General features: G+C 35.8%; 1 protein-coding gene across 2 annotated transcripts in view; it reads right to left on the reverse strand.

The window, feature by feature from the left end:
* Positions 1-21624, reverse strand: part of LOC117418198 (zinc finger CCHC domain-containing protein 24) — a 55463-nt gene extending 33839 nt beyond the window's left edge. The window contains exons 1-2 of one of the 2 annotated variants that reach the window (XM_034030933.3): positions 21070-21618; positions 15210-15410 (exon numbers count right to left, since the gene is read on the reverse strand). In XM_034030933.3, the coding sequence (XP_033886824.1) occupies positions 15210-15410; positions 21070-21306 (438 nt within the window). In that variant the 5' untranslated portion in view covers positions 21307-21618. Of the gene's footprint in view, positions 1-15209; positions 15411-21069 lie in introns of both variants that reach the window. The other variant, XM_058985033.1, reaches the window with a different exon arrangement.
* Positions 21625-25584: the final 3960 nt, after the last annotated feature.

Here is a 25584-nt window from a genome sequence, read left to right on the forward strand (position 1 = left end):
AATTATTTCAATATCAATAATTATTTCAACACAATTCTTCTGTTATTTTCCTACGTTTGACACAAAAAGTTTCATTTTCTTCTTTTAATAAAAAAAAATGTAGGCCTTTATTTACAATTTTTTTCCGCATGTGCAAATGTGAAAACAAAGTAAGTTTATATATATGCATAGATATATTCTTCTCTCAGTCAAATACCTCCTATTATTAGTTAACAAACCTACTGCATTTACTACTGGATTAACAGTGATCCTGTATGTGTCCTGTGAGAATTAACATCAGCCCCAGAGTTCAGCTGCTGTGTCTCCTGTTTGACTAAACTTCTGTGCTATGTGCTTTTGCAATCCTGATACAGGGCTAAATGCAGGGTCCTGAAATTGTTTACCTTGGTGAGTGAGTGACCTCAGGACTGGCTACAATACAGTCTACAATCCCAGCAAGCTCCCTGCCATATCGGCTTGTACAGCTTGTACAGCTGTGCTCTAGGATTGAGTTTCAGGGGGAATGAGCTATGGCAGCAGGTGGTTTGGCTCATAACAAAAATATGAGGGTACAATTCCCAGCTTATTTCGGAACGTAGAAGCTGATATTCTAGGATTTATTTGAACGTTTACCTTTATTTGCAGAGCTATTGGTGGAAGGGGAACATAAATATACTTTGGTTGTTCTCTGCATGTACTGTAAATGTTATTTTGGTTGGCAGGGCTTCACTATAGTCCAATTGTCCAATTGTGTGTAAGTATGTAAGTATATTTCTTCAAGTCACATTGCAAGAGCAAAATTATTTTGCCATTCCACCCTCCACGCTGATGATCTATTGACAAAAGCTGTATGAACAGTGTTTTTATTGGGGGTTACAGTGCACCTTATGAAAGTTTACCACTGTGTTTTTCAATTGTAATTTTGCAGTTTTCCAATGTTTTCCCCTTGGTTATGCTATGCATTTAACCATAGTTTCCTATGTTTTTTTAATATGCTTTACCATACCAATCTGTGCTTAACTATGCTTTACTATGCTTTATAACACTTTACCATTACTTTACTATGTTAAACTTTTATATGGGTTGTCGATCTCTTAAGTACATTTTCAAATGGCAGGAATGGCCCAAAGTGTAGTGTAGTAACTAGACCACTTCAGTGAATTCTGATCTTTTTAGATTATAAAACACAACTGGGGGCTCCTGAGTGGTGCATCCAGTAAAAGCACTCCGCGTGGAGTGCAGGATGTGCCCTATAGTCTGGATGTCGCCGGTTCGAGTCCAGGCTATTCCTTTGCCGACTGAGGACGGGAGCTCCCAGGGGGCGGTGCTCAATTGGGCGAGCGCCGCCGGGGGGGATGGAGGGCCAGATCGGCCAGGGTGTCCTCAGCTCACTGCGCACCAGCTACTCCTGTGGTCTGGCCGGGTGCCTGTGGGCTTGCCTGTAAGCTGCCCAGGGCTGCGCTGTCCTTCGACGCTGTAGCTCTGGGTGGCTGCATGGTGAATCTGCTGTGTGTAAAGAAGCGGGCGGCTGACGGCACACGCTTCAGAGGACAGCGTGTGTTCGTCTTCACCCCTCTTGAGTCAGCGCAGGGGTGGTAGCGATGGGCTGAGCCTAAAAATAATTGGACATTACTAAATTGGGGAGAAAACAATAAAAATAATTGGCGACTACTAAATTAAAAAAAAAAAAATCACAACTGTGTTTCTGTCTTTTGTGTACAATGCATTTATAATTAGTATGTTTTAATGGATTCATGATTGTACTTTACAACTATTATTATTATTTTTTTTTTATTTAGCTTGGCACCATGGTAACAATCAGGCATGGTGTCACCAGATGCCATAAGAACGTCTCCCTACAGCCCTGCTAGCTAGTGCACCTCAATCCTGACCTGATGACTCCCAACCATTAAGTTCTCTATCTAATGCAGAGACTGGCAAACTTTGTAGTGTTAAGGTGAACTAATGTTGAGACAACCAACTTAAGACATGATCTGGACTTGAACCAGGGCTTCAGAGGCATAAGAGGCAAGTTCACAGTAGTTGTCATTATTCAATAACCCTGATGAATACTTCACTTTATAAACTTGTGCTGCAGTTGTGTGCACAGTATACTTCACATGGACATGTTTGCAATACAAATACTCTTCTATACTGTAGCGCTCTTCATGCCAAAACACTGCTGAGCATCTCATAAAAAAATAGCACTTCGCTAATGAGCATGTGGTTAGAATTGTGTTCAACTACAAAAAAGCACACTGAGCCAATACTTCAATTGTGCTGGTGTTCCTGATATTAGTTGGAAGTGGGAAAAATAATAACGAAAGGCCCAGCTAGCCTCGACTAAGAAGGCACAAGACGATATAGGGCTAAAGGTAGAAAACATGCATTTAAAAGCAAGTCTCACAGAGAGACAGGGAATGGATTTGAGTGATATGTTGGCAGCAGCATACTGAACCAGCTGAAACCTATTTACTTTAACATATGGAAGTCCAGCACACAAAGCATTATGCTTATCTACCCAATAAGTAATACAAGTATATTTGTATACTGCATGTTAGAAATTAAATTGTAATCTTGGATCTTTAAATATCTATGAACCCATGACAACAATTTACTATTGCTTGGTGAAAAAGTTAACACACACAGCCGTGCATTATTGGACAATCTCTATGTCTACTTTTTCATTTCCATAAGGATCAATTTTATTGTGGTCCCTGTAGAAACTGAATTAAAAACAATACACCTTTAAGCATCACTATGATTTCATTATTTGGCAGTCAACAGTGCACAATTAATAGGGAGCCAGAGAATCCAGCTCGTTTTTTTTTCCTTTACTCACTCATGGAAATTGTTAGATATACAATAAACTATGAACTGCTAACGTCAGACTGGGTTGTTTTTTTTCAGGATAGCTGGAAAACTATAGCTTCGGTGCAGACTCTGCTTTTGGGTTTGAGACAAAGGTCAAGGACTACTCATCTGCAAAGACGGGGGTGTTATACATATTACATCTGCACAGAAACACTGAGCTCACAGAAACATCAAAAGAAATACTGCCTGCCTCTGTAAGCCCTGAATAGAAAGAGCAATAATTTACTGTTCCTGTACTTAAACAAGCCAGTAGCCCTTTAAAATAACACAAAGTCTACAAAACAGGAATATAAATTCAATAACAAATAGTTATCTGGTGAAAACGGCCTATTCTGTATAATAATGTTTAACATATATGATACAGATACTATATGCTAATTAGTTTTGGGGCACAGAACTACAGATCTATAGACTCTTAAACCCTTGCCAAAACAAACTAAAACACATCCTCCAGATAGCACGGCTTTCGGTAATAAAAACAGTCAGACCATTGGCTTTATCATATTCAGTATTGGTGTACTGTGCTTGATATTATGGCTTAAAAATCCTAACCGTAATCTACACAAAAACTACAGATTTTTATAGAAATCTCATATGATAAATCAACCGTAAAGGACCTGTCAAAATTCCAGTACATCTTACTCTGTAAATGTTATCCTGTGTATAGAAAATAAGGTGCAATTCTTAAAATAAAAAAACAACACTTGTTTGTGTATAAAAGTAGTTCCTGAGTACAATATCAGTTAAGTTAATATGTCGTGTGTAGGGTGTGTCTCATTATAATATAAATAATTTTGCACAGTTTGAGGAGCCAGAATGTCTAAATTGCATAAAATGCCACTTCATGTACAACAGACACCCTATGCACAACTTACTAACTTATGAACAATTTTTCAAGCTTTCTTGGGTTTATGCATCTAATGTGTTTTTTACAGTAGTATTGAAAATATACTTAGCTATAAAATTAGATACAAGTCTTCTGTATTATAACAAACTATTGTTGCGGTGTAAGAATAGTTTATGTTACCAGAAGAAATGTATACAATAGCCAGTTTAATACTGTACTGTGTCATAGTGATGAAAACACATCCCATGGTGACAGTTTGAGCCAATGGTACACAACTGAGTTTAATTAAGCAAACCATAGAAAGGAAAATCTCAGGGGTGATTAAAAAAGCCTGCAGTAAAACCTGGAATGACTCTTACTACTATGCACCCCTGATGTGACTGTTAAACACAACGTTCCTCAGTAAAGATAAAAAAAAAGGTAAACAAGATCTGGTATCTACACACAGTAACCCTGTTTTTAACTGCAGATGTCTCTAAACAAAAATTCCCAAAGTAAAGCCAATGGCAAACAAATTAGCAAGCAGGATTCCCTGTTATAGTACAACCATATCTTTGTTCATGGGATATGATATCTCCTGTTTTGAATCCAAACAACTGGTCTTGCTAATCATATTACTTGTATATTGGTCGTAACTAAGTCTTTTCGAAATATTTACATTTTCTGCAGTCCTGTTCAAATTTTAAAAAGCTGTAACGTTAATTTAGTGTTCTTAAAACTCCAAAACTATAAAAGTATGGTTTAGCCTGGAGGCCTTTCTGTGTCCTGATGAAGCCAAGGCTTGGCTTGAGCTTCGAAGGCAAGGAGGATACCGCCCGCAGTTATTGTTGCTATGGTAGCGAAAGGGAGACGGAGAAGCAAAGCAATGTAAAGAGGTGAGGCCTGCCCCAGGGTTTAAATAAGGAAACTGATTAGTGGCACAGGAGTAGCCATTGCCCCACCTTCCGAACCTCATCAATGCTACAGTATATAAAAATGAGAGATTTACTTTTATTTTCCTGTGTGGTATATAGAGTTTAAAAGTTTGAATGTTTTATAATTCTTTGTAGAAAAAAAAGCAACCATTTTTTTATACATAATATTATTATTGTTATTATGACCACTTAGAAATGTGACATATGCACTATAGGGTTAATTGTGCGAGAAACAGATCGAACCCTAAACTTATTAATTTATTTATTTAGCAGACGCCTTTATCCAAGGCGACTTACAGAGACTAGGGTGTGTGAACTATGCATCAGCTGCAGAGTCACTTACAACTACGTCTCACCCAAAAGACGGAGCACAAGGAGGTTAAGTGACCAAAATATATTTTAAAAAGGATAAAACTTTATGAATACAACCTAAAATGATGTATGATATCCATACAACAATTGTCTAATTATTACCAATACAGAAAGAGCAAAGCACTAAATGCTCAACTTATTAAATTATTTATTAATGGTAGTCTGGGATGACCCTGTCTGTCCTGGAGTTTTTTTGTGTAACAGAACAGAGCATCGCACAGTACTTTTACTATATTATTATTATTTATTTCTTAGCAGACGCCCTTATCCAGGGTGACTTACAATTGTTACAAGATATCACATTATTTTTTACATACAATTACCCATTTATACAGTTGGGTTTTTACTGGAGCAATCTAGGTAAAGTACCTTGCTCAATGGTACAGCAGTGTCTCCACCAGGGATTGAACCCACGACCCTCCGGTCAAGAGTCCAGAGCCCTAACCACTACTCCACACTGCTGCCCCTATAGACAATGATAAGTATTTATTGGGACCCATTAACATAAAGTCGTCAATAGAAAAAATTACACCACTCAAGCAAAAAAAAAAGAAAATGGTGCTTTATGACTAAGGTCTTATAGAGCTGTGGTCAGCACCCCAGTGTGTGAACAGTAAGAGTTGACTTCCTGCCCCACTGTGAAGGTTTCTCAAAGGTAAACAATTGAGTTCTTATTTAGCAATGCCTGCTCTATAACTCTCTTTATAAACACCACATACCCTTCTTAATAAATTGTATTTGTTTCATGCTGTGAGATATATGAGTTTTATAGTTATAGAGCTAAAGGCTAGATTCAGAATGAAAAAATGCCTTGAACAGCATTACAGGAGGGAACAGCTGCAATGGCATTACTCAAGTCTGGAACATTACTCAAGTCTGGAACATTACTCAAGTCTGGAACATTACTCAAGTCTGGAACATTACTCAAGTCTGGAACCCAAATGGCTGCCTACGTAGCACACTCTTGCTGTTATTCACTTTGCAAAATAATGAAGGTTTTCAAAGTGTAATCATATCTCTATTTTGTTTTAGAGTAGATATACAGTACTTTAGTCTCATACTGAGACTCATTAAGTCATAGGTAAGGCCTATTGTTCTTTGTAAATTAGCCACTTATATTATGAGGCTCTCTAACTCGGTCCTCATTCAAAAGTTTAAAGGCAGAGTGAGCTTGCATAAAAATAGGCTCATTAGATTTCTTTTGTGTGTTATTAAAACATAACTGAGCAGATCTCTAGGCCAATTTCCACTGAATCTATTACTGCCAGAAGTTATTATGTTGTTACTTATTAACCACCACAAAACTAAACTTAAATCTGGTTTGACCCAACATGATGACACCAGTGGCAGTTTTTATGTCATTTCTCCTATTATTTGCATTTATTGAGGATGGAACGCTGTATTTTTGTACTTAAATGAATTTCAAATTCCTTTAATAAAAGTGGGCTCCAGACATAAATAATAGAAAAATAGTTTGCAGTCATGTTCTTAATGCAATTTTATTGGAAAGAACATGATCCAGAGAAAAAATACTAAACCTTACAAGATCCTTACATTGATTTTACTAAAAACCACAATATGAAATGCATACAGTTAATCTTCCCATTATTTCAGGGGTTAATATGTTAATGGGTTTTCTAAAGGTCAACATCTGTTTTTTATAAATCTGGGCCTGCAGGAGATTGTAATTTGTGTTTTTCCAGTGAGAGACTGCAAAGTGTTATACAGCTTTATATACTTTTAAATACAGAGACTTGACAGGGTTTCAGAAATTAAATAAAGGGACTAAAAGATACATATGATATGGGTTATAATGCAGTATATTATTAAATTAATATACCAAATAGCAGTAAGTGTACATGTAATTATTATAAATGCATAAGCAAACTTAATCCACTTATTCAATATAGCAAATTATTGTAATTTTGTTATTTACATTTTTTAATCAGTTCTAAGAAACTGGTCTGTCTGGGTCACAGGCAGGGAGCAAGCACTCTTTGGGCTCAATAACTATGTGGACATCTTAAATGAAACACCCTTCATTTTACAGTGAGGGTCTGTGATCTCACAGTGAAAAAGATAAACGTATGTTTCTTGGGCTATTAAGAGCAAACAACGTTCAAGCCATTTTATTTAAAGAAAAAAAAAATGCTACTTAGGACATTTTTACTGTATATATCAGTTGCATTGTCTTGTGGATTGTTTCTGTAAAAAACAAATAAAAAAAAACAAAAGAAGATTTTGCCCCAGATAGCTGATAGAGATCAGACAGTGGCAGACAGTAGCTGCTAAACATGTTGCTGCTCTTGTCCTATCAGACAAAGGCTTAAGAAAAATGAATGAGGTTAATATAAAAGTTCCATAATTATTGTATGTTAAAAAATAACCTAGTATGACAAAATAAACTAAAGCTATTGGACTGCAGTAGTATAACTGCCTAAGGAAGAGATGGCTTATTTTCTTTTGACAAAGTCTAAGCAATATTCCCCATGCGATAGAATACAATATATCTATTACCCAGGCCAGAACAAAGAAGACATTGTTTTAATGATGCTGTAGCTTTCAGACAACATATTATTGCCATTTATACAACTTAGAAGTCTTTGTAACTAAAATTCCTTACTATTCACTGCTGCTATTTTACATTCCAAAACACATTTTGCATTTTGATCAAATCTGACATCACCATCAAACAATGGTGGAACTAGGGGCAAAAAGTGTCCGTGCAAAGTCTAAATGGATTCCAGATTTGCGAATTTAAAGAGGCAGACCTTTATTAAAGTTGCAGAGTTGCAAACTATGTTTTATTTTACAAAATAAAATTAGATTTGATGCTTAATACAAAATGCATAATTCCTTTCCTACTGCAGCCATTCTGTTTTTTTGAAATTGTATCAATATTCGTTTTAACAAATTTTCTTACAGTAGCAGTCATCTTGTAAAATGAATTGCCTCATTGCTTGCACTAGCAATCAGGTCATACTATCTCTCATGCTGTTCCATGAATGTCATGTATGCTAGACACATCTTGTTTTCTTCAAAAACAATCTCAGAGTTGTAGCTTGCTGCAGCAAAGGGAAGTTCAATGACTATTATACAAGCAAACCCAAAGGAAGGCTGCTATCCCTGTACAGAATGCAAACCAACTGTCAGGAAACCCTCTTTTTATATTCTTTTAACTTTGGTTTCCTTTTTAAGGAAGTTTCCTCAATGTGCTCTCCCTGTTGCTATCTCTGTGAAGCTGGTCTGTTTACTGAGAACATATGAACCATTCAGGCCTGTCCGTAGGACTAGAAACAGCCCAATACCAAATTGCTGGACAGTTAGCTCTGATATTGGGATGTCATATTGTGGTTGCTCTTTAATCATATGATTCACTGTTATAAAGAGTAAACGGAAATGTTGCAGCAGGCACTACTGTTTTTTTAAAGTGCCTTTGAAAGACATATTCTAATATTTTAAGGCACATGACATGTACAGATTTACAGAACGCTGTAATGCTGTACTATTGTTGGATCACCTAAATGGGAAGGGAGAGGATGTGACTCTTGCATACAACCTCATTTTCTTTAACTCTTAGTCCTCAGTCTATAATAACCACATAGTTGTTTTATTTTTACTGATTTTTTTGGCATTATTAATTAGTTTAAAGTAAACATACCGTTTGTCATGAGAATTCCAAATTGGTCCATTTGGTCCCAACAGTTGTATAATAAGTTTGTAACCCATCTTGAAGTGGGTGCTTATCAAGAGTCATGTTAGCCTTTATTCTTAGCAGTTCACAGTTCCCATTTAGTTGAACTCCCCAGTCTCGAATCACTAGATGACAACAGACATGCTAAACGAATAACCTTCCCTTGTTACAATAAACAGTTCTTAAATTTGCCACTCTAAAAAGTACAGTGTTGCATTTATACTACATGTATGGAACTCCAGTTAAAAATATAGGATATTAAATTTGTGTAGGTCTGTTATAAGACTGTAGAGTGCATTTTCACATTAAACCTTTCTTGTCACAATAAACTGTTGCTTTGTTCCCATAAACACAATATGGAAAGAACAGTGTCAAATCAAGGTGATTACTGCTGCAGTTGTGACAGCTGTTCTTAAATGTTCCTTTCAGATGTGACTTAAGGAAGGTGAAATGTCACCTTTTAATTTAACATTATTTCTCCTAGAGATCACAATGACCAGAAAGTGACTACAGTGTTAACTCCAATTTAACAGAAAAAGTAAGTGCTATCCTCATGCTATCCCATACAGTATACTGTATGTTATCCTTTGCAGATGAACTATATACTGCTTCAGAATATTATATTTCTTTCCAGTTTAACATTGTACTGTTTTTTTAGCCAAAGACTGTTCTGAAATATATTGATAAATAGGTGCTGCCAGCTACCATTTCACACCTGTTCTCAAGACAAACAGCACTATCCATCTGTGAGAATGTGTGCAGCAAGCCCAATGATAAGTGCTTGCATGATGAGTTCACCAAACTGGGAACTGTCCATATAGAAGGCTTCCCTATGGACATAGAAGTGCAGATGATCCACACATTACAGGAGTACCAAAAAAGCATGAAATCCTCAAGCCTCTCTATCTTGTTTGTAGTGACTATAGATGACACGTTATTGTGAAGAAAGCTTTGAAGTTCTGCATTAGAATACATGTAGGAACAACCAAGCTTACTGTATAGCCAGCCCTATCTCAACAAGCAATCACTCTCTTTTGGAACCTGTAACCTATTAAAGCAGCTCAAACTGACAAACTAAATTAACAAAGCACCCCTACATACGGTAAAAATGCAGCAGCAGCTCGAACAGTAATTATGAATGCGACAATTCATTTTAACACAATGGTTATTAACACAGCACCCATACACATGTTAAAAAATGCAGTAGCAGCTCTAGATTACTCTCGTGATGACAAGTCAGTTTTGAAAAAAACATTTTAATTTAAATTTGTTACAAAACAGTACTGTATCAGTTTTTAATTGGTTAGCAACGAATCAATGTCAAAAAGGTGTTCTTTTAAGCAAAGTTTCTGTTCCTTTAGGCAGAACTTTTACAATGGGAAAATCCCCTTTCACCACAAGGTTGTTCCCTAAGCCAAAGTGTTCTCTTAGGAGGTGTTCATATACACTATTGTATATGATATAGCTGATACTTATTCATGTGTCATTGTTGTACAGTACAGATATTTCCCTCTGGAAAAGCACACCTGGTGAAGCTGACCACTATGTCTTCACAGTCCTGTCACTCTTTAACCAGATATTTAGGACTAGCTGCTAAAAGCAATCCAGTAGAGCTGGAAAATATTTTAGTGGGAAGAGTCTGGCATTGTACAGTCCTACAGAAGTATTAGGTTTCTTAAAAATATTTAAAAACATCTTTCTCAAGAGAGTGTGTGCTTGAAGTGAAGGCATTTACAGTACTTTGCACAGTGTCAAAACTTCTCATGAGAAGTGACATGTTTTTATTCACTGGGAAGTGCATAGGGCAAAAAAAGAGTCTAGGGTTTCGTCAACAATGACAATGATACAAGGTAATTTAATAGCTTTAAAATCATTGATTTTAATCTTACATGTTCTTGTATTGAAGATCTCTTGCTTTTTTGCTTGTTTACTATAATGTAGATAAGCAGATTTTTGCATATAGCACAAATACAAAAGAAAAATACTAACCAGACTCTCCTTCATTGTTTTCATAACCTTGGTGTAAAAAATGAACTATATTAATAATGTGAACAGCAGTGATATGTAGATCCACTATCTGAGGTCATCCAATGGTCTGACTAAAATCTGACTGAAATTTGACCTAAAGCACAGAAAGCAATAAATTATCAGTTGCTTATAAAACATCTCCATATTCTGAAAACTGCAAGTGAGGTGATAAGTGGTAAGAAAATGGATTATCACATCCTTACTTTTAAAAGTCTTATCACTTTACTACAGATTGGGCTGTACAAGTTTTACAACAACAGAAACGGTTTCTCTAGGCGTCTTTCTAGTTATACACAAAATATTACCTTTTTTAACATTCCAAGATTGATGTCAAATTTTGAAAAGAAGCCCCATCAGTTAAATGTGTTTCTAACCACAGCTCTGCATTCTATCTGCGCTTCTGGTTATTAAGAAATGAAACAACAACAAGGTATTCTTAAACACAGCTGTCACATTCAATTCAATCTACATGTTTTACAATGGTCCCAACTGAATGGAAATAAATTAGAAAACAAGTTTTCGTGTCTCAAAACTTAAAGTGCGGCCCCCTACTATCATCAGGTAAATGGTTCATTTGCTTTTCTGTCTAGTTTGCAAATTTGTCACATAGAGCACTCTGGAGTGAGTGGTTTGAGGCAGGATTTTGTAAAAGGAAAATGTAAAAAACTGTATAATTTCAAGTATAAAATAAAGAATGAGAATTGCCTTATGGCCCCCAATGATTCTGTCGGTACTAGTGTAACCAGTGTGGTACAAGTAGGTGTGCATAGAAATTTGAATTCCTTTAAATATTCTCATCACAAGGTGGCATTGCGCTCTATTCAAAAACACAATGACAACCTTTATCTAACTGGTCGTTACTTGCCCTGTACAATGATCAAACTAATAAACATGATTCCAGCCATGATATGTTTTTTTTGCATATCTCTAGAGAGACTTGCTATACATAACCTAAGTATATAGAGGAGTAGTTTTGAAATCATATCCAACCTTTCAGACCATTTCACTTAATCTCCTGAAAGAAAAAGAAAATATTCACCTACAGAATGCGTGTGAATATGATCTCTGGTGCTGGCAATAGATCACAGTCCCAGACTCCTCTGTGAAGTCACAGTTCCATGTTTACATTGGCTGTGTCTCCCCTTCTTCTAGACAGGACTTTACTAATGTATACCAGGATCGGCTGCCTTGGAGTTTATTTCTTTTAAAGCTAAAGATGCATATGACATATGAACTTTATTAGATTTTGCAGCAGAGAATGTATGAAAATATTCGAGCTGGAGTAAAGTCACTGAAGTTTAATTAAACTGGTTTTATGCAATGTTCTTTTTTCTAGTTATGTGGTAACACACCAGGGAATGGTAGATTAAAAACATCATTAGTTAAGGAAATGGTATGCAGATCCTCTGGAGAACTTTATTTTTGCTAAATGATTGGTATAGGCTGTGTAGTCCAGTGGTTAAAGAAAAAGGCTTGTAACCAGGAGGTCCCTGGTTCAAATTCTGACTCACTGTGTGACCCTGAGCAAATCACTTAACCTCCTTGTGCTCTGTCTTTCGGGTGAGACGCTGTTGTAAGTGACTCTGCAGCTAATGTATAGTTCACACACCCTGGTCTCTGTAAGTAACCTTGGATAAAGGTGTCTGCTAAACAGTACATACAGAATCATGCTTCTAAGAAACATGTTTACAACATACGGCTCAGAAAGGGTAACAAAAACAATGACTGTTTCAATTAACTGTGTAATGTCCAAACATTTTTTAAATGAGAAAAGCTACTTTATTTATGTAACTAGTTTCTGTTTCTGTACAAAATCCTTTTTTTCTCCTGGCTGGCAACAAGATGTGCCTCCTGTTCATGGACAATCTGCCAAATAAATGCTTGAGTTTTTAGAAAATATGGCAGAACTGATTATACCGTTAAGAATGATCGATTTCTATAGAATTACACAGACCATATGTGTGCCTTTAAAAGTACTTTATCCTCTGGCTTAAAGAATGCAGATCTCCAAGAAAGCTACAGGGAACGCCCATCATGCTCTATAAGGGGTGGTTTTAAAGTTTTGAATTCAACATCTGGATTTTATTATAATTCCATCGTACACTGAATTGGGGTGGGGGTGTGTAGGGGGTGTGGGGGTTTGTGGGGGGTGTGGGCTCTCTGTTTCTCTTTTGTGAGTGTCTTGCATCACTGGTTAATAAAGTGACATGCTATTCAACCATTTGTATTCCTTGTTTTGGTTATATCATTCCAGTCTTTTACTGTTCCATTCAGGGCAGACTATATTTAACATCAATAAAGTTCTAACAATACCTTTAAGATGTTTTGGATCTCGCTGTGCTGTTTCCTATCTTCCCGGATTACTTGAAATAACTTTCAGTGTTTCGGGCAAACTCAGATCTATGACAAAGCTTGGTAGTAAATTTACATTTTTAGCATCTTCAGTAATTGCACGATACACCATGATAAAGGTCAGGTGATACACCTACCGGTATTATTCTCATTCCTCTGAGCTCATCTTTACAGACAGAAGCTGCTCAGGTTGCTTGGATATGATCTGCCTGGCTTCTCATGCAGCAATGCCAGCTGGGATGAATGATTTCAATGGCTTATCGGCATTAGAAATGTTTTGTTTTAATTTATAGACACCATTAAAATTTAATTTTTAAATTTTCATAAAATGCCTACAGCAACGGTAATTGTAGACAGTAAATTAAATACCAAGACCACTGAGTTGATATCAGAACCAGTTGTCATCTAATGCTCTGTTTAAAACCAGAAGCCTAGTCATGCCAAACTGTCATTCTGGCATTTTAAGTAGGCTATTTATAAATTTTTTATGTTACAGTAGCATAGAAAAAAAGACTTACAAACACACATTTGAATGTGTTTTAGACTCTTTATTGTTCTACTTTTACAAACTAGCTTTTTATCTTAGTTTTTCTAACTTTACAATTAAAAGCACACCATACCTACTGTCAAGCATGGAAGTGGTAATATCCTTCTATGGGGCTGTTGTTCCTCTAATGGTACATGACATTTTGTTCCAATACATGATAAAATGGATTCCATTGTGATATATTTTTTGAGGCATATCACCCACCCCTAGTGCTCGGTTAAGGGACCAAAGCACCCCTTAGCATGCTAATATTAGCAAGTTTATTTTAAGACTTCACGCTATATGCCTTTCAATACTGAGCTATGGAGCTTGAACCAAAGGATTTATATTATACATTAAAACGAATAGTGTGGCACAGAACACTGTATATGTAAACCTATTGCTGATGTAAACGTCATTCATGTTTTCTGCTTGAAGAGCCACTTTTCTGCACAACAGTGAATGCCACCACAAGCCACTTAACTGCTCTTCAAAGAATTTGATTTCCACATCTGCCACATAATTGTTGGCACCTGTTCTACGCATTTTATTCTGTACAGATTTGAAAAATACATTTCCAGTAATCCATACATCATTAAAATATATATATATATATATATATATATATATATATATATATATATATATATATATATGTACTGCCTACTATACATAAATTTTGCTTTTAATTAAATCTTATAATCTTACCACTGTCACAAACTATTTTTACATGCATGTAGACAAAGACAATTCTGGTTAGACCAATTAAGATCTTCCCAGCATTGGATTTGTTTTTGCCCTTTGGATATCCTCAAGTGTCAAAAAAAAGTTAAGTATGTTCATTTGTGTGAAGACCAAACAGTGATTTCATAATTGTGTTGAAGTGTGAAGAACTTCTCAGATAAAATTGGCGCAATACACAAATCCACAATTTGTATAATACATAATTTAACAAGTACACTGTGATTTTATGGTTTGTATTTAAAAATATCAGGAATTTATCATTTGGATTTATTTTGTATAGTTTATAGGCAGCTGCTGGCAAGATAATAATTCTAATTATAGACTTGCCTTCACAATTTGAAGGCAACTAAAGCCAAAGAATGAAAATATGACATGCAGAGAATTGTTTACATTCTGGGTGAATAAAAAGTAGGATATGGATGATGTTGAATGAAAATAACTCATTTTAAGATGGGAAAACCTGGTAGTGTATAAACAGGGCACAATGGGAAGTTATGAGTGACTAAAAGTGGGTCACTCATGGAGGATATCGCTAATGCAATGCATCAACCTGCTTGTTGAACAACAATAATTACGTTTTAATCCACTGCTGTGTAAATATTTGTTGTCCCTTTTTGTTGCTCTTTGTGTACAATCCTTGAACCTCTTGGGCTCTGCACTTTAAACTATCACAGAGTAAACTTACAGAACACATTGAAAATGTGCCTGCTCTAAAATACTGTGCCTATGGTCAGTAGGCTGACCAGGAAATGAAACTACAGGTCACAAACAAACGTTACACAATAAATCAGAGGACTGTACATTGAGAATGAACCACCACCTCTACAGAGGGTCATATCCCTTCAGGTTGCTTCTGTGGTTGTAATGTCACGGTCTTACCTGTGGGCAGTCCTTGATGTAGTGTCCCTTGTTAAAGCACAGATGGCACAGGTAGTTTGGAGGTGGTCGTTTGCTGGGTTTCCTTGGCTCCGAGGAGAGAGATAGGTCAGAGAAATGGTCCGTCAGGGAGCTCAGTCCATCCACAATGTTATTGAGGGAGCCATAGGGCGAGGCACTCTTATACAGACTGTTATTTATGGCCTGTGTGAAAAGCACAAGAAAAATGTGATGAATTGTCATATAACGGAAAGAGTGCATTTTTGAAGAAACCTCTTAAACAACCATTTTAATATTGCAAAAAAAGAAAATCACATTTTCAGAAAGTAGGTTGTCGTTGATTGTATTAAAATAAACATTGACAATTGCATGCAAAAGGCAATTTCATAATTATGTATGTTTCGTTGTAGTGGTACCTTGTACAGCATAACCCCTCTCTAATACTATATACTGTCACAAATACCAGTGCTTGTTTTTATTGCATTTTGCAGCTAATCTGTTGTAGCCAGGCCAGACTTTTTAGGTGCTCCCTTCTAAAATGTTCACCTGATTTTAAAAATGTTGTGTATGCAACAACATATATTCCAAGAAATGTGCAGTTCAAGTAAAATCATTCTGTGTTTTGCAATTCAAATTTTCTATTTAATTTGTAATGTGTTTTCCTGCAATATACTAAACTGTACCACAGAAAGAACCATGCTTGGTTTAAACTTTATTATGAATCCTGGAAAAACCCTGTGACAGTTACAAACGTGTATGTAATGCTCTGGTGGTACCAAGCTATACGCCACAGCCTTATAAGGATATGAGAACATTGGTCGGGAGCGGAGCATGGTGTTCGTTATTATGATGGTGATTTGTTAGGTGGACGGTGCCAGTATTCTAGTGCAATGGGTTGGTGTAGTCAGAAAAGAGATGCTTGTGGGATTGAGGCACTATAAACAGCCAACATTTCAGAATAGCTTCCAACACATAATTTGTTTAGACAACATCACATGTCCCAAATCCCAAGCAAAATGTAGGAGTGGAAATGAAAGAGAGTGAAGGTGTATTTAAGTGGTTCAAACCTAGTGGGTCAATTGCAGTGTACCAGAAGTTAATCATCACAGGTGGATCATCTGCTAAATCAGACTAAACAAGATCCTGATTGCAGCGTACCAAATCAGATTCGTGATGATCCTGTTCAAGTGGATTAACTTAGTACTGTGAAGAATAAGACTAACTTAGTACGCTTGCTTGTCCTAAGCATTTACTGCTTACATTTTTTTGAGACAGCTGCATTTTTCTTCTAAAATGACAAGTACATCTGAAAACTTTATTCTGTACATTTCTTATGTCTGTCACGTTCGGGCAGTCAGATCCATGAGAAAAAGTCTAACTCAATATATATATAGGTCCTACATTTAAAATAAACTTTTTAAGCATGTACCTTTGATACCGTTTTCGGTTTAACGCAAGTATGATCTGTCATTTATTTTTACGTAAATATGTTTGATGTAATAAAATGTGTTTTTCTTTAGTACAGGGATCCCTTTATATATTTATCTGACACTGAATTTTATCAGATTATACCAGATTCGGTATGAACATAATTTAGATATTTTATTTAAAATCATTTAATCAAAGAAACTACAAAATGATATTGCAAATGTCTACCGGAAGCCATAATAGTACAGTGTTTCATGTTAGATTTCGAAATATCACATTTTTCAATCTGTCATTTTTTTGGTAGGTATATGGAAAACTACATATGTAATGTAAAAATGTTAACATAGCATTATTTAGCAGGTTTCATTCGACTTTATGAAGCAAAATGTGTTAATTCTATAGGGTGATGCAAAACGTTTGGCCATCGCTGTAGGTTAGTCCTCATTATCGGTCTATCTTGTTCCACTTGTTCCAATCAGGTAAACCAATTACTGGGATCATGTGTTTGGTACACTGCAATCAAGACTAAGTTAGATGGATTTGTATCATTTTCTAGTCCGTATTCTAATCCACTTGATATGGACTAAGTAACTGGTACACTGCAATTGACCCAGTATTTTTAGTATTGTTATTATTAGAACTGTTTACATTTGAATACTTTTTCTTTAATTCAATGAAAGTGGAACTAAAGCAGCATTTAAACATACTTTATAGATAACACTGTTACCATATGTACTTTAAATAGCTGCAATCACTAAAACCATCTGTATACAAATAGATATCTCAAAATCATTCACCATTCACTATATCTCAGGATATTCCTCCGAAATTGGAGGATCCTGTACTTTGCTTGTGAATTTACATCTCTGATACATTTTTCCCCCAAACTTGGTAAAACCCTGAGATTTCCTTCTCTTGGGACTACATCTTTCTAATCTTTACCACCTTCAATTCCCCCAGTAAAGGAAGTTTAATATACTTTCGTTAAGTGTTACAGCTTGGTCTGCACTTCCAGAGATAATTCTCATTGAAAATAGTACTCAGTACAATATGTTGCTCCACTTACTCCCCTGCATGAGAATATTGGCAATTATTCACATTGAAAATACAATTAAAAGAAATTCCTCCAATCTCAATGGAATGTAAACCTATCCACTGAAAGTGGTTACATGATATTAGCATTATTTCACTGAACACATGTTATTACTTCACAGTGCAATAAAACTAACTGCAAGACCAATCTTACATCTCATTGTTTCCATAATATCTCAGTGACATCTTAAATTTGGAATAAGTATTAGGGTGGTCAACAATACTTATCTAATATTCAGATTGCAAACAAAAAAGTAGCACACTGCTAAACCCACACTGGTGGAATATATCCTACAGGCTCAAATAGGGCGACCACATACTTGGCTGATGGAAGAGGCTGGACCTTGGTGAACTCTTCAATTCAGGTTATAAAATCAGCAGGGGACCTTTTCAGTCTTCCATCCCTTAATAACTGCCCACTGACACCAAAACACTGTTCTAACACACAGGCACTATATTAAGACACAAGGAGGGCCATTCACTGCGCAAATTACTTTTTGCAAATCCCAATAGGAGCTCTTATACCTGCTGTCCGAGGCCAATGCACGGCTTAACAGTTGTTGTTGTTGTTGTTTTGTTGTTTTTTTGCAATGCAATGCACTAACCTTTTTGACCCTAGAATACAAATCCAAAAACTGGGAATTTTGTTATCATGGGTTAAAATATCTTCCTTGTGCTCTACAAATCTGCAGATCGTGTTCCTTGTTTTGCAGTTTTGCTTATTTCCATTTAGTTTCCCTAGAGACGCATTTACCCGTTTCACAATACTGTATCACTATTGCTGGTTTGCAAGCCGCCTTGAAATGTCTGCTTCCTTAGTGACCATATAATAAATTGAACAGTATGTATACAAAATAACCCACAAGGTAAAGACCAGCAAGAGAAATGTACAGAGAAGTGATGAATAACAGATAGGCAGAGTTATCTCACAAGCTAATAGTTTTATGAACACAGCCTTGAAACCATTAAGATCATGCCAGCCACTAGATTGTTTGTTGTAACATGGACTGACTACAAGCCTGAAAGTCTACATTAGTGCCAACTAGAACTACAGCTGATACAGGGAGTGTAAGTCATACACAGAGGTTTCCTCAACATGTTGTATTTTGGAAAGAATTAAATCATGCAGTTCTTTAGTATCTATTTCACTCCTGATGGATGTTATCCTCCTGATTAAACAGCTGGAAGGTTTGTAATGTAACCAATTATACTTGTAATGCATTACAATTCACTTTAGTTCACAAATTACGTAAAACCAGAATCTTGGTATGATCTTATAAACTGTACACAGTATAATAATTTAACAAGCAAAATATGTCATTACTTTCATTTAATTATTTTCTGCATGCATACCATACACAATTTATAATGACAGTATAACCCACTTTCTAAAAAACTAAATTCAAGATTTTGCACTTTTTATGTCACAAATTCTACTATTCTAATACAAGCCTGTGGGGCATTTTACACATCACAGTAGTCATGTAATGTGATACAGAAACACCAATATACAAATTACTTTTTTTTAAATGTCCACATTTAAATTTGGTTTAAAACTTGTTTCTATGAACCAAAGTCTTCACAAAAAAAAAAATCTGGTTTAGTCAGTCATTAAATATATAACGAGATATTACTCATTTAAATAAAATGGTAATTGGAGGTAGCTATAGGTATAACAAGCCAATCACCATAAAGGAATTACTGTTCCCCAAAATTCACCTACTTGTGTTTGTAAACAGAGTTATTTATTCTGATCAGGTGTTACAAAATTAAAAGATGTAATGTTATGCTGCCACAGGTCAGTAATTGTAAGCAATGTTTTATACAGTGTACATACATTTACCACATATTAAACCAACAGTTTAAGTGCAGTCTGTTATATTTTAAGTGCATACTGAAAATACATCATAATCAACTTGGATGGCGTGAACTGGTGAACAAATTCCTTGTATTTAATAAAATGCAGTCATTTTCTAAGTGCTGTATTGTGTATCTAACAGTGACGTTGTTTTGTTAAACGTAGAGGTGATATTGTTACACCAGTCAAAAGTTGTTTTAGGGCCAGTACAACATATGATTATTATTATCGTCTGATTAGCCAAATTCACCCTGTGATATCGACATACCTAATCTGTCTGCATGTCACACATCCAGACATTGCTCTGCTTGATGCTTATTCAAGGATAGTTTCCCCAACTAAATTCTTGCCTGCTGTACACTATTTACAGTCTCCTCCACCATTTGTTACTATTTTGGCTTATACCAGGTCACTTTCTAAGAACAGCACGCAGCTATGTGTCAATCTCGCTCACAAGAGTTCTGCACAAGAGTTAAAGAGACGAAACTTCAATACAAACACTAACAAGTCGTTTTATTCAAGGTCGGCTACATTTTGTAAGTGTTTTTTTTTTTCACTTTAAAAATGGATCAATATTTTATTATGTTTGGATTATGCAATTTAAACCGTAAAAAAGAAAGAAAGAAAGAAAAAAAACAGTAATGATTTTGTCAAGACTCGTGTAGAGATTAGTTTGAAGGTAAATAAAAGCCGAACTTCTACATTACTAATATTTTTTGATTTTGTAAAAATAGTATTGTATTATAAATTCAAGATAATAATATTGCACTGCTGTTGGAGCAACTAATGCTGCTTGACATCACATACGGTAAATATTTTTATATTGTTGCAAATATTGTTTATCGGCAAAATTATTCATCTACAGGCAAACAACTGCTCGATAGTTTTCGTTAATGTATTTGTGATTTGTAAATTGTAGATACCCGGCCTGTGGTCTATTGTAACGTATGGTTGTTGATAAATCCGTTTAGAAGTAACAAAACTGTCAACAAAGTTGTATTTGAATTGGATCATCGTGCAAACTTGTCATCAATCCAGTTGACAATTTTCATTGAACCCAAATTGTCTATGTCATGGCAAAGAACACTGAAGTTTACAACATTAATATATTCTAAGAATAAAGTGAGTGCATTTGGTACATAAGATGACAGTTTTTTTTTCTACGTGAAAGATTGAATATGTATTCAAAATATATTATGCAACGGAAACTGATGAAATGTTAATATGAAACCAGGGGGGAAAAAGAAAAAAAAGTGCACTGCAACTTTAAAACTTTCATATTCTTCGTTCACATCATGGCGGGGGGATGTCCATATTATAAACCAGTTACCATGCAAAGTTCTGCTTCAACGTTTTCCTAAAATAATTACTTTCAGAGTTCTAAACAAAACATTACGTGACATGTTGCATATGTTTCGTGCTTCGAGTCTGTACAATAAATACTCTGTTTTGAAAAGAAACATACACACTCAAAAACTGTCTAACCTCATTCCTCTGGAGCTGGAAGAAGTTGTTGAGATAGTTGGAATTTAGAGAGGCGCTCAAATCAGCAGCAGCAGTCTTGGTGTAGTTGAGATCCGGGTGGGAAGAATTAGGCTCTGGTCTAAAGGCATCAAATGCACTGGTCTGGTGAGTGTCTTGTAAAGACAGATAAACCCAGTTGAGGAGCTGGGCAGGCTGGTACACAGAGGCACTGGTGTCTATGGCAGACAACAAGCTCATCTTTGCAAAGATTTACTCCTTTTCCCCACCGTTCTGTTCTCTCTCTCTCTCTCTCTCTCTCTCTCTCTCTCTCTCTCTCTCTCTCTCTTTTAAATCACACCTACTGTATCGGGTTAAAGTTCCTTTTAGGATCAATCATTCACTTTCCTCTCCGTGAAAGTGTTTTCCTTTTTTTGTTTCCCCACGACTTTCTCCCTTCAGTTGGACACTCACATTCCCTAGCTTACGAACGCGCACACCATAGCTGAAAAGCTGTCAGTAAAAAAAAGTTTGTGCCTCATTCTGAGGTCCGCTATCTGCCTTTATTTGCACGACAGCCAAGGAGCTCGTTGCATATTCGGGAGAAACTCAGGCGATTCATTGGGCAATTATAACTTACATATTCATTTATGCATCGCGAATCTAATTGGTTATCTTATTGGATATTAATGAGCCTTTCTCCAGGAAACTCTGAATATTTATTAGAACAGTGGAGCTGGAGCTAAAGCTGGTTGAAAAGTATACTGTGCATTAACAAGCTACTTACAAATCTGTACCGTATATATTTACATCTAGTTACTCTCCACATTTCATTTAAGAATGTAAAGTTTCCAAAGCCTTGGTTATTCTAATAGTTTATAAAAGCAATAGTAGGGTGTTGTATTATTTCGAATTGTAGTTTTAATGAACAATGAAGATGCTGTTTTAATATAGCCTACAGTATAACAAGGTATAAAGTATAAAGTTATATACCAGTCAATAATACATTTACATCTAAAAAACAGCTTATCTAATTGTGATGAAACTTGGCAGGGACATTCTTAAGCACATATTATTGAGAGTATCTGAATCTGAGGATATATTGAAAAGCCACTGATTCCTATTGACACCAGGATGCCTAAGTGTCATAAAGCTGTGATGTATCCAGAAAAGGACATAATCATATATTTTACCTTCCCACAGGGTCAAAATAAAACTGGTATTTGATCAGGCCAATGGGGATATGTTAGTTATCAAACTAGTCTATGGTCCCCTAGATTGATTACTGTACCCACTCATGTCACCTACAGGCAGAGCTACTGTACTTGTGTCCTGATATACAGGTATGGAAAAACTTTTAATAAACTTAACTCAAGTAGACAAGTGTTCCGTTGTTGCTGGACACTGAAGAAGGCATCAGCTGAAACTTTTCTCGATTTAGTTTCGACGTAGCATTTTGCATTATGATTGAGAGTTTTGAAGTCATGAATGATATGGGGTCAACAATTACGGTATCTTTGGCTTACCTTATTGACAGACCATAATCCAATTGCAACAGTATTGGAATAAACTTCACTCATTTCCCCAATTAAGATGACTCCAACCAGGTATAGAAATAAGACTCCCATTGCATAGCAGTTGGATCCATTCCTGGTTGTACTATGAGTTTAATAAGACACATTTGATCTTGTTACCTATACACTATGGCTGATCAAACTTGTAGTAAAAGCTGGAATGGGTAAAACTGCTATGCAATGTGAGTCTTATTTCCATCCCTGCTCCAACCCACAACACTGCACATTCCATTTGAGACTTTGGAAGATAAGTGGTCTCTGCTAAGGAAAGGAGACTCCATTTTTTTCATAGATGTTCTTGACCACAGTCTGGGTGCATAGTAAATATAATTTGTAACTGGTAAACAATATACATCAGTTTTAAATATTACAGAACAGAAAGAAATAGAACAAACCATTCTTTGCAGCACATGTTTCCAGAACTGCATTTGGCCCTGTCGCAAACTGCAATAAGGTTAACAGGAATTCCCAAAGCATGTACAAAGCCTTTTTTTATTGTGCTTTGCATATTTTCTTATTCCAAACTGAGTTTAAGTAGTTTTTATGTCTATCCCAGTTAACGCGTGGCTCTTCATTGACACACACTCTATACAATGTGCAAAGCATTTAGAGTTTCAAATGGTTTCGACATTTATTAACAGTTGCCTAAGAGCAATTCTGCTCTTGATTGAATGACATCATGTAGAGGAAATGGAAAGGTTAGATTCTCTAAGAACCTGTTTCCCCATTGGCATGTAAGTAAATATTGTATATTAACCATCTCGATAATACCAAAGTGTGAAGTTATACTGCTTATTCACTAACTAGCTTAGTTTCCTTGAATACATACAAAAAAAAAGTTGTCCTTCGTCTGCAGTGCTACCCCAAATGTTACCTACTTGCTGCCAATGGAAAATGACTGGGTGAGATATTTGTTCTTAATTTTCATTTCTAAAAATGGTTTCTGCAGTGTAGACTTTGCATTGTCTGGGTTGGCCACAGATTGAACACTGTAATTGAGAAAGTCAATACATACATGAAATGTAAATCATTTTAGTAATAAAAATAACTTCCAAACATGTTTATTGGCTTCTAGTGTTGACACTAGGTCTAATTCACAAAGTGTTTTTTTAGAACTCAAAAGCAAAGTGTCACGCCTGATGAGTTTCACTGATCTGTCCCTTCAAGAGGAGTGGCTTTGTTTATTTAATGACAGAGGTGAGATTCCCAGGCTTTGACTAATTCATTCTTCAGCACACGTTTCCCATTCTCTCATTTCCCAGGGAGAGTGTAACCCTTAGCATCACTTTGTGTCAGTAATTACTGTCGTAAGCTACAATGGTCCAATAAAAGGCACCTTGTTCCGTTGTGAAAGATGCTGGAATACTTTAGGACTACTTCACACTCTTTAGATGAAATGATGCTTGTGAAAAATGAGGGAATTTCATATTCAGCATTACACACTAGCACACTTGAGTTTCTAATAAGCATTTTAAAATATCTGAATATGCTTGTAAGAATATATGATATAACACTGTGGAAAGCATTTGCTAAAACGATTGCCTAACATTTCTGATAATATTACCTCGGAATTTATGATTGAGTGTTTAAAGTTGTAGATACATTTATTGAACAGAAAAATACTACAGCCTTTAGTAAAGCTGTTGCTAGCTATGTATTTCTAAATGTATTAAACTGGGTGGAAGGAGAGACAAAGCAAGATATTAAACTTACAGATGCAGTTCGCTAAACCCTGATCGAAGAGAAAACCTGCCAGACATGAGAAGAATATTTAATTGACAGCTAGAGAAGCAATCAATGGGAGCTCTTATTCACTGTGTAGTTCTATTATCCTCCGTCATGCAACGAAAACAAAGTACTTTGCATAGCATTACAGCAGGGGGCAGCAGCCTGCTCTCCCCTGGCCTTCCTGCTTTTGTCTCAGCCACTTTACAGCACCTTGTAATACACATGAGAAAGTGCACGCAAATGGGTCCTTGTTAACAAAAAACTGCATCTCAAAGTGTGCAGCTAGTATAATTAGAGTATAGCATTTTTTCAGTGAACATTGTGCACTAAAATGCTATCTATAGTATTCTATATAGTATATTATTGTATTGTAAGTTATAGTATGCATACATAATCAAACTTAGTTTCACTATTTTTTTTTTTTTAAATGCAGTACATTCCATACATTTTCTTGTAATAAAAACCACTGGAGACGGTTCATTACCTTTAATCTGTAAACAAAACTGTAGGATTATTTATGACCAGAAAATGTCATGACTGAGTTACTCTGGAAAAGTTAAACAGATTTGCTTGGTTTTGCTTTTTATTCAGGGTTTGTCACCATAACATTTGCTTTGTTACTCAAATGTGGCCTATTTTTGTTTCTTATTAGTACCGTATGTAAATTATCGCTATTAGCCAGTAATCATGTTGAAACATGGTACGGTGACAAACAACATACAGATTTTTTTCAATGTCATGCAGTAGAAAGGAGGAGTAAAGAATGATTACTGGTGAGGTAAAAAAATAAAAAGTTATATCTAGAATCATATTTATATCTGTAGTTACCCCCTAATCTTATTCTTTAATGTATTATGTTAAATATTCAGCTGACTTACGGTATATGCGTTTCAGAAGGGACAGGTGAACTTCAGTGAAAATTCAGCTTGTAAAACAGTGTGGAGTAGCGATGGGCAGCAGTGTGGCGTAGTGGTTAGGGCGCTGGACTCTTGACCGGAGGGTCGTGGGTTCAATCCCAGGTGGAGGACACTGCTGCTGTACCCTTAAGCAAGGTACTTTATCTAGATTGCTTCAGTAAAAACCCAACTGTATATAATTATATGTAAAAATAATGTGATATCTTGTAACAATTGTAAGTCGCCCTGCATAAGGGCATCTGCTAAGAAACAATTAATAATAATACAACACACTTTTAATAACGTGATTATTACCTTAAACAATGTTACTATTATTGTCT

The sequence above is a fragment of the Acipenser ruthenus genome, chromosome 13 (genome assembly GCF_902713425.1).
Source record: "Acipenser ruthenus chromosome 13, fAciRut3.2 maternal haplotype, whole genome shotgun sequence".
Lineage (NCBI taxonomy): Eukaryota > Metazoa > Chordata > Actinopteri > Acipenseriformes > Acipenseridae > Acipenser > Acipenser ruthenus.